Source organism: Dendronephthya gigantea, unplaced genomic scaffold (genome assembly GCF_004324835.1).
Source record: "Dendronephthya gigantea isolate DGI-Jeju-01 unplaced genomic scaffold, DenGig_1.0 000239F, whole genome shotgun sequence".
Classification (NCBI taxonomy): Eukaryota; Metazoa; Cnidaria; class Anthozoa; order Malacalcyonacea; family Nephtheidae; genus Dendronephthya; species Dendronephthya gigantea.
The window spans coordinates 31,162-40,936 of NW_021163249.1; the positions used below are offsets into that span (position 1 = coordinate 31,162).

The 9,775-nt window shown below is 35.3% G+C and overlaps 2 protein-coding genes across 2 annotated transcripts; one reads left to right on the top strand and one right to left on the bottom strand.

Annotated features, from left to right (window-relative positions):
- Window positions 1-1,438: 1,438 nt before the first annotated feature.
- On the bottom strand, window positions 1,439-2,971 carry LOC114540539 (sterile alpha motif domain-containing protein 3-like). Its single transcript, XM_028560658.1, has 4 exons — window positions 2,641-2,971; window positions 2,181-2,522; window positions 1,697-1,877; window positions 1,439-1,551 (listed from the first exon to the last, which is right to left on the bottom strand). The coding sequence occupies exons 1-4, from the start codon at window positions 2,728-2,730 to the stop codon at window positions 1,439-1,441; spliced, it is 726 nt and encodes a 241-aa protein (XP_028416459.1). The 5' UTR covers window positions 2,731-2,971.
- Window positions 2,972-5,597: 2,626 nt separating this feature from the next.
- LOC114540540 lies at window positions 5,598-8,633 on the top strand. The gene is made up of 8 exons (XM_028560659.1): window positions 5,598-6,016; window positions 6,264-6,421; window positions 6,543-6,716; window positions 6,814-7,183; window positions 7,382-7,643; window positions 7,779-7,981; window positions 8,112-8,199; window positions 8,291-8,633. Exons 1-8 carry the CDS (start codon window positions 5,788-5,790, stop codon window positions 8,631-8,633), a joined length of 1,827 nt encoding a protein of 608 aa, XP_028416460.1. The 5' UTR covers window positions 5,598-5,787.
- The last annotated feature ends 1,142 nt before the right edge of the window (window positions 8,634-9,775 follow it).

Sequence of the window (9,775 nt, forward strand, 5' to 3'; positions counted from 1 at the left end):
GACTATTTTTTATAAAGATTTTAAATATAAAGTTTCCCGATGGCACAAAGACCTTCATTCAAAAAATCTGTTCATCTCTCTCCCCTATATAATTAAATTTTGTCAGCTATCCTCACATTCGAGGTTTCGCGGATTTTCTAAAAAACTACGCTTGTGCCAAAGTCGAGAGATATTGTATTTAGGACTATTTTTTATGCAGATTTTAAATATAAAAGTTTCGAGAGTGGCACAAGAAAGCTTTTGTTGAAAAATTGTATGTCTACTAGTACCCATAGGTAGCGTGCGCTATAGTTAGATTAATTATTAATTATGCTATCCCCACATTCGAGTTTTTGCCGATTTTCTAAAAACTACGCTTGTGCCAAAGCCAAAAAACATTGTATTTATACTATTCTTATGTGATTTTAAATATAAAAGTTTCGAGAGTAGCACAAGAAATCTTTTGTTGAAAAATTGCACGTTTACTAGTGACGCATACACTGTTAATTTGAAGGTGTCAATTTAGCACCAAAAAAGGTGTTGAATGAATATGGCAAAAATAACACCCATGGAGGTGCTATTTTAACACCATGGTATAGGTGCTAAATTAGCACCCATGCTCGGTGTCAATTTAACGCCTATTTCGGTGTCAGAATAACACCTTTGGGTGTTCAAATAGCACTAGATATGGTGTTAAACAAGCACACTTTTAGTGTTATATCTAAAGATATTTTTAGCTACTACAATTCCCACATCACTAATCAGATACTGACATAACATTAATTAATGACACATACACAGGAAAATTAAAAAAGATTAATATATTAAACATGGTCACATTTACATATATACAATTACTGATCATGCAGGAATACATACATAAATATTTACATATTTCTACAATCAATACCAAGTTCCTTGACGAATTTTTGGACTGAGACTCTCTTTCTGGCCTGTTGCCCATTTTCCATGAGCACAGCCTCAATAAAAGCGTAAATGTTTGATGCTCCCGGTTTGTATTCCATATTTAGGATATAGAAGCTTCCCACTAATAGGGAAACTGCCTTTAGGATGTTTATTTTTGACACATCGGTAAAAACTTGTCCTTCAACTGCGATTACCAGGGTATCCAGGCCTTGTATATCACCAGATCCAATCAGCGTTGGGTATGTTGCTTTAGTGATTTCACAATCAATAGAGTCGTCATCCTTGAAAAAAGAGAAATATTTAACTAAGTATTTATTTAAATATTTGACAACAATTCCTTAGTTGAGTTACTTAACCCATAGACTCTTCCATTGACAGTACATAAAATCACACGGTGTATGTACGTAAGACAAGAGTATCGCAATAAAATAGGCAGCATTGCAATCTATTTGTTTAGCCATTTTCAGAGATAAGAGTCTTTTCTACTATATATTATTAGGGATGCTATAATCGGAGAGTGGGATAGCCAAGTTTAAATTGTAACAGCAATTATACTTACAGAGCATATCATCAAAAGTGGGTTGTTGCAACTCTTGTCCTTTAGATGATGCTGAAGCAGCAACACTGCAATTGTGCTTTCGATGTCTATTGAAAAAACACACAATATGTTACAATTAATATCTATACACTACAATTGCATATAACTGATATAAGTTGCAAAATCTAAATTTCTGTAAAATTAAACTGTAAGGGTAGTACCTATAAAGTAGCAAAATTTCAACATAATTACCTGCTTGTTTACTTGGCTCGTCAAGCACAGCATTCTTCATTTCATTTAGCAAAGACTTCACAGTCTTGTTTGAGCTGTTTTCTGCCAACTGAAGGATCTTTTTCTCAACAACTTCGAAATTTTGAACCATTTTCTTGACAATTTTTGGGTCTTCCACAATTCTCCCAAATTCTGTCCTTACCTATACATAAAAAAATCATTTTATGCTGCAGGACACTTTCTATGTCAAATAAAATTTCTAACATTAATGGGATTGGAGATAATTAAAAGAACCCATTTAGACCCATATACAGGGTATATGTATAGTACAGTGCTATAAGTAATGAACATGGGCGGTCAGGTAAGCAAAATATCATTGAGCATTAGACACAGTGAAATCATTAATGGCAAACTCCGGCACTCCTTATTTGGGCTTTTTAATGACAAGGGGACATCACTACTTATTGATGGGTAAAACAATCACAATACATATTTTTATACTGACCTCTGACACAAGTTTAAGTGCAGGATATTCCTGTAGCACATCTGTGACAATTCCATTGATTATCTGCTGGCGCCTGTATGGGTAGGTCAGCTGCATCAACTCTTTGATAACGCTTGCATTTCTTTTTGATTTTGCCATCTCTGCTTTCATATGCTTTGTATGTTCCTTGCAAGTCTCTTCAGTTTCCCCATCAGCTAGCTCTGGAATGTCATCCACTTTGCGCTTTTTTAGCATTGGTTCTTGTATAGACCTTGCTGGCTGCTCCTGGTTCTTGACAGCAGGAGTCCGTGGTTTCCTTCTCATGTTTTTGAACCTATTATGGATTGCCATTGACCAAGAACCCTATTTTGTAAATCATGATTAGACCATATGAATTAATAAGATTCACCATTGTTGACAGCATAGAACAGAACCACATTTATACCTTAGTACCACTGAAGATTAAGGAAATAATACTTACAATGCCTGCTCCAAGTGAATCAGCCAGGAAGGGGTATGCCTCAATTATCATGAATGCCACTTTATCCTTTTCCTCTTTGGTTGGGTACATTGTGTGCTGCTTAATTGCATCACAGCACTCCCTAGTGAAGTTATCTCTCAGTTTTCCTGTTAACTTCCCTAACTTCAACTCCTCATTTACAGCAGGAGAAAACTGAAAAGAGAATAGTATAGAATAAGCCCATTAAGTGCCAGAGCTTTGACAAATGCTTATTATTTATATCCATTAGTCAGTCCATATACTACAATAAATGCTTTTAGCATAATTATAAAGATTAATACTAAGGAGTAGGTACTACATACTGACCTAATTCAATCAAAATATTCAATAAATACATGAAATGATTTACATACCATAGAAGGAAGTCTAAACTCTCTTATCCAGTTAACATTTGCAAGTTTTTTCTCTTTAATTGCAAAGCCTGGGATAGATAGTGGAGAAGCTGTCTTTGCCATGGGTGTGGTGGGTGTAACAGTGGGTGTATGGGACGTCTTTGGGGAACAGGTGGGTGTTTTCAAATTGCTTAGAGTACTGGTGGGTGTGTGGAAAGTGCTCAGGGCACTGGTGGGGGTACTGGGTGTTTTGGAGGAACTTGGGGTAACAGGAGGCCTACTGGAACATGTTTCTAATTCCTTGGGCAAATCAGGTGTCTTTGGGGCTATAGGCATAACGCTTTCAACCTAGTCATGCAAAAATAACTCACATTTAGTGTTGGTAAAATTATGTTCAGAGGTACCTAGTAGGGAGCTAGTCAATCAGACAAAAACACTATTGTCAAACCCCTTGTTTGTCCATTACAAAAAAGCAGGACACAATAAAATTAAAATATCAGATAAAATCAAATATACAATATAACATAATAACATATGTAGTTACAGGTATGTATTTTGAAGATTCTTACTGTTATCTGATTTTTTTCATTACTAAGCGGTGCCAGAGCGCTGCGGATTCTTGATATTTGGCCTCCTTTAATGCCACATGACTTCAGTAAATCGTCCGAAGTGGAACTGAGGATATCAATGCTGTCAAACTGTTCAACAGAAAATAAATAGTCTTGTTAATTTATTTCCTAGGTAGTTCGGTAGAATAAACCAGTTGCAATAATATATATTTGCACTGGTTAGGATCAAATTTGTTGTGTAAAGAAATTATCATACGAAATAAAAAATATAGATTTTGCTATAACAAATATCGACTCAAACGACACAGTATTATACCTCTTCATCTTCCAGAATTGAAATTACACATTCTTTGACCCCGGCATTCTGAAGCGTACTCAATAGAGCAAGATCCATTATCTATAAAAAAACGATAAAGGTTATTAAACGATAAACGTTATTTCACAAAAAGCAAAGAAAATTTGTCACAATGAAGCGAACACGTGCGATCTTGACTAGACGAAAATATTATGACGAAATGTCAATTGACGGTGACAATTATACTAACCAAGTATAAAAACAGAAACAATTCTTCCGGTCTTCAATGTTTGAGATTGCTTCGTTGATTAAAACGATAAAAATAGTCTTTCCTTTGTAAGAAATATAAGCGATTACGGTGAGTCTGTCTCTGGGGACGATGATGATGCAATTTGAACTTGCCGCGCGGATCGAATGGAGATTGAAGGATCCTCACGTGATTCCGACGATCAGTAAACTGACCAATCCGCAACGATTTTGGTTGAAGAATAAATTAAGTATGAATTAATCATAAACATTCTGTCAAAGCTAAGAGTAGATAATATGTATATATAATTTATATATACTCAGTATCAACTCTTTGATTCTGTCTACTTTTCCACAAATGAGATATTCTACAGCCAAATGGCCACGCACAATAATGGTGGTTATCACTATCGTTGTAACATATGTCTTGAATTCGTCGCCGAATCCATTCCGCTTTTACTAAAGCATCTTGGACGTGTTCACCGGAATGAACCAAATTTCCATGTTGTTTGTGGCATTGATGGCTGTGCAAAGACATACAGAATATTCAAATCGTTGAAAGCTCATATAAACAACAAGCACAACGTGGTGACCAGACACGAGGAAAATCATTTTGAGAATGAAGACGTACAAGAGATCGAAATAAATGGCGGAATTAACAATAAAGAAGTGGAACATTTCAACTTTGAAAGAGAGAAGGTCAATCTAGCCAAATCTAATGCACTGTGCCTATTAAAGTTCAAAGAGAAAGGACGCGTCCCACAAACTGTTGTGGATTCTTTTGTTGATAATGTCACCCAAATAACTCAAGCCAGTGTAGATTTATTGAAGTCTGGTTTGCGAACTGCCTTCAAATGCTGGGATTAATCTTCAAACTGTGCTGGATTGGGAGTCTGTTCAGTGAAAACAACCCAATCTCCCAACCATTTACTGGTATTGAAAAAGAGCCACTTCAGTACAAATATTACAAGGATAATTTCAATCTTGTTGTAAGTATTTTACACTCTATATTATATCAAGTCAGGGTGGATTTCCACTTACAGAGCCAGAGGAATAGTTTGCTAACCAAACATTTGCATATTTTCTGTTGAATTGAAAACAGCCAAGTTGAACTAATGTATTTATGCTGTTAAAACCCTAAAATGCTGTTAAAAAGTTTTTTGGTCAAAGCCGGTAACAAACATACATCATATTAACTACAGCTAACCCAGATGTGCATCCTACTCAATTATTACAACAGATAAAATGGGATTTTTATATTGCAAACAAGGCTTTTATGGCACACATATAAACCATGCAGAGGGACATGCAGAGTCCAATGACATAATATGACAGTGAGTTGATAATTTTATTTAATTAGCTATTTATTTTTGTTTCACCAGGAGCCACAAAAGATAGTTCTTGGAAAGCACCATGTCAAAAGAAGGAAAGGGAATAAACTAAAGAATGTTGAAAAAACAGATGATGCTTATTATATTCCAATACTGGAAAGCCTGCAGCAACTACTAAATGATGAGTCAATTCTTTATGAGGTAACAATTGCACTGCCATTAACCATAAGTTATAGTAACTGAAATACTAGATCATGCAAACAAAGACTATTTAGGTATATTATTCATAGATACAACGCCTTCTAGCCCATATTTTAGTAGCAATTAACTTTTAAATGGACAAGTGGTTTAATAGGTTAACATTTTCTTTTATTAATTTTTTATTACAGGTTGAGAATCCCCATCAAAAAAATGATGAAACTTTGTGTGATTTTTGTGATGGTGAAGTTTTCAAAAAACATCCACTGTTTAGTAGAGACCCAACAGCTCTGCAGCTCTTGGTTTACTTTGATGAAGTAGAAGTATGCAACCCATTGGGATCGAGAGCAAACAAGCATAAACTTGGTAAATTCTTTGCTTGATTACAGCACTTAGAAGTCCAAAAAATGGATGTCTAAGTTTCATGTTTCTTGACCCAGCCTTTTACTTTCCCAGTTAATAAATACCTAGTTCTCTAATTTGAGAAGGGCAATGATACTGAAAAACTATAACATACTATAGCTTTTTGTCCTTGGTTGTGTGAAGGCATGTGGTTATGTGATGTATATTTTAAATTTTTTTTTTAAATTGCAATTTTTTCATTTAAATATAGCCGCTTTCTATTATACCTTGGGAAACATACGTCCAGAGTATCGTTCTCACATAAACTCAATCCAACTACTTGGCCTTGTAAACAGCAAGCATCTGAAGACATATGGTGTGAATGCTATTCTTGATGTTTTTATGAAAGACCTTAGCAAATTAGAACAGGTTTGTTATTAATTACACTGTACATATAAATTATTAAACTGACAGTATTTCTATTTATTGTAGCTTGTGTGGTTCAGTTTTAAATGAATAAAAATGTCTTATTTCCACTATATTTTTTTAGAATGGTGGCTATGAGTTTATTATTAAGGGGAATCCAAGAAAGCTTGCTGGGACTATCTGCTATTTCTCAGGGGACAATCTTGGGTGCCAGTGTGTTGGTGGGTTTAAACAAGGTTCTCAATCACATAGGAAGTGTCGCGTCTGCATGGGTGTTGCTGCAGAGATAACTGAATGTGTACGTATTTTTTTGGCAACAGCATGTGATATTAATGATTGATATATGGCTAAGAGCTACGACAGTCTTATACATGGATTCTTACTATTTAATTTAGTTTCACGAGAAAGACTTTGTACTGCGAACAAAGGAGAGTTACAATGACCAGTGCCAGAGGCTTGAGCAGGGTGATCATTTCAAGAAAACATATGGATTAAACCAATCCTCCTTGCTTAACACTTCAAGATATTATCATGTGATTGGTGGGCTTCCTGCAGATGCAATGCATGACATACTTGAAGGTGTTCTACAATACATTGTCAAGGAGTTATTAAAAGTTTATATAATTGAAAAGAAGTATTTCAAATTGGAAGACCTGAACAGAAGAATTGAAGTTTTTGATTTTGGCTATCACAATGACACCAATAGGCCAGCACCAATTTTACCCCAGAGGTTGGTGTCACAAGACAACAGTTTGAAACAACATGGTATGTAATTCAATATATAGTGATATATTTAATGCCTAAGCTGCATTACCCTCCCATGACAAGTAAAATTATCTAGTGTTAGACAAAATAGGCTACAATGTTCCTAAAATGACTCTTACATTTTACTCTTTTAGTACAGAAAATTCCTGTTTTCTTAAATTCTGAAGTCCAATTGTTCATAATTTTTTGTGGTTTTAGCAAATCAAATGTGGTGTCTTGGTCTACATTTGCCTTTTCTAATTGGAGACTATGTCCCAGAAGATGATGACCACTGGGAGTTGTTGTGCATCTTACTGAACACCATTAGAATTGTCTTTGCACCAGTTGTAAGTAAGGATCAAGTGGCATATCTCCAAGTGCTAATACAGAAACTCCTGGAAACATTTAAGGATCTCTTCTCTGACTGCAGTATAATACCCAAAATGCACTACATGATTCATATGCCAAGAACCATGCTGGAGTAAGTTAATTTACTAGTAAATATTTAGTAAAAGAATGTTTTGATTGAACCTAATTACATATTTAGAAAATTGTTACACCTAGGTAAATGATGTACACTTGTGTGTTAATTAATATCTGTTATTTTTATTAACAGACTAGGGCCCCTTGTTCGAAGTTGGTGCATGCGATATGAGGCCAAACACCACTATTTTAAAAGATTGGCTATAGTTATTGGAAACTTCATCAACCTACCATATTCACTGGCAAAAAGGCACCAAGAGGGTGTCTCCTATCGACTTCAATCTGCTGAAGGTGGTTCCAGCTCATTTATTGATAAGGGAATTGAAGTTGGTCCAGGTATAATTATTGTGATTTAATATCTTATTTGAATACCTCTATTGACCTCTATTAATTATCTTATAGCGCAAATACTCTTATTGTACTAGATTTTGTATTATTCATCCATGTTTTCCTGGCATTTTACTAGGCAAAATATCCTATGTTGGTGATGTTTTACACAATGAGCTTATAGAAGCCAAAACTTCTGGAATTAATAAGCAAACACCTTTATATGAGTAAGTTTGACTGTGATATTCATATGTTATACTTGAGATTTTGTGCTGTTTTCTCCCATAACTATTGTATATATTATCTCTCCTGTTATAGGGCTAAATGGATAACAATCCATGGCACAAAGTACAAAGTTGGTGCTATAGTCCATATTGGATTTGATGAGGATGAATTTCCACAGTTCTGGGCAATAAAGGAAATTTTTATTGTTGATAACGATGTTGATAAAGCATTGTTTGTCGTCAACAAGAAGGAAAGTTTAACATTTTCTGAACATTACCAGGCTTATGAGATTTGTACTCCAAGAGAGAAGCACATTGAAGTCGTCAACTGGGAGAATTTCACTTGCTATTTGCCTTTCAATGAAATTAAACGATTTGGAAGTAATTCAAGATATATTAGTTTGCGATATGAATTAGATAAGCAAAAGTGTAAATAGTGAACGAAAAGCGATTAAAGTAAAGGAAAAAAAATCACTCGTGATTTGTGAATTCCGCCGCCATTTCGTATCTTGAAACATTTGGTGTTATTTTTACACCCTATTAGGAAGGAAACATAACACCGTTTTTGGTGCTATTATAACACCTCGCACTTCACTCTGAAAATGGTGTCAATTTGGCACTTTCGCTATTTCGATGGTGCTAAATCAGCACCCGAATCGGTGCTAAAATGACACTTTCTGCTTAACACCACCTTATGGAGTTAAATTAGCACCAATGAAGGTGTTATTTTAACACCTTCAAATTAACAGTGTAAGCTCAGAATTGTTTTTATCGCCCCACATTATATCAGCATAATCGAATAGTGGTAAAATTGCCGCGTATATAAAATTTGTCTTGAAAATTTGTCTTGCATCCAGCAGTAAGAAATATTTCACACGGCGCAGCAATCCCAATCTTTGGCTAATTTTCCCCATTAGGTTCTCAATATGTTTATGCCAGGTATTTCAACGATTCATCTTGTTTTATAGTACGATTGCCAATAGAGATGATATATAGAACCTTACGCCAATAATTAGAACAATATAGAACCAATATAGAACCTTACGCCAATAATTAGGAACATTAGTTACAAATACATCCAAAATCTCCTGAGCACGAGTCGGCATCTTCGCAATCTGAGCTAGAGAGTGATAATTCAAGAGTGACTTAATTTCCAGCGGATTTATGTCCCCTGCAATAATTAATTTCGCATCCGGCACTGACAATTCAGAGGAGTGAGGGTAATATAATGCTACTACATAAAATAGAGAATTGTCAGTAGAAACGTTCGTCCACAAACATTCAAACGGGCTGGAAAACTCTTCTAACATCGCGATTTGCCAGTTATTTCTACAAAAAACAGCTACTCCGCCTCCTTGTCTACTAGGCCTGTCTTTTTGTATGCCACGTAAACCGTCAGGACATACGGCCTGATTTGGAATGGTAGGTTTCAGCCACGTTTCTGTGACAATAGCCAGATCAACTTTATGATTCTTTAATTCTAAATAAAAAGCTGAGCTGGCATCAGGTTTGGCTAGCGACCTAGCGTTTATCACAATACATATAGGAATAGAACGACGCTTTTGAGGAATTATGAATA

Excerpts from the sequence above, each read along its gene's own strand:
- LOC114540539 (XM_028560658.1), bottom strand. The coding sequence starts at position 2,730 with ATGTACCCAACCAAAGAGGAAAAGGATAAAGTGGCATTCATGATAATT. Across the intron at positions 1,878-2,180 it reads CACTTAAACTTGTGTCAGAG|GTAAGGACAGAATTTGGGAG; the intron begins GTCAGTATAAAA and ends TTTTATGTATAG. Across the intron at positions 1,552-1,696 it reads CGAGCCAAGTAAACAAGCAG|ACATCGAAAGCACAATTGCA; the intron begins GTAATTATGTTG and ends TTTTTTCAATAG.
- LOC114540540 (XM_028560659.1), top strand. The coding sequence starts at position 5,788 with ATGGACAAGTGGTTTAATAGGTTAACATTTTCTTTTATTAATTTTTTA. Across the intron at positions 6,017-6,263 it reads AGCAAACAAGCATAAACTTG|CCGCTTTCTATTATACCTTG; the intron begins GTAAATTCTTTG and ends ATTTAAATATAG. Across the intron at positions 7,982-8,111 it reads GGGAATTGAAGTTGGTCCAG|GCAAAATATCCTATGTTGGT; the intron begins GTATAATTATTG and ends GCATTTTACTAG.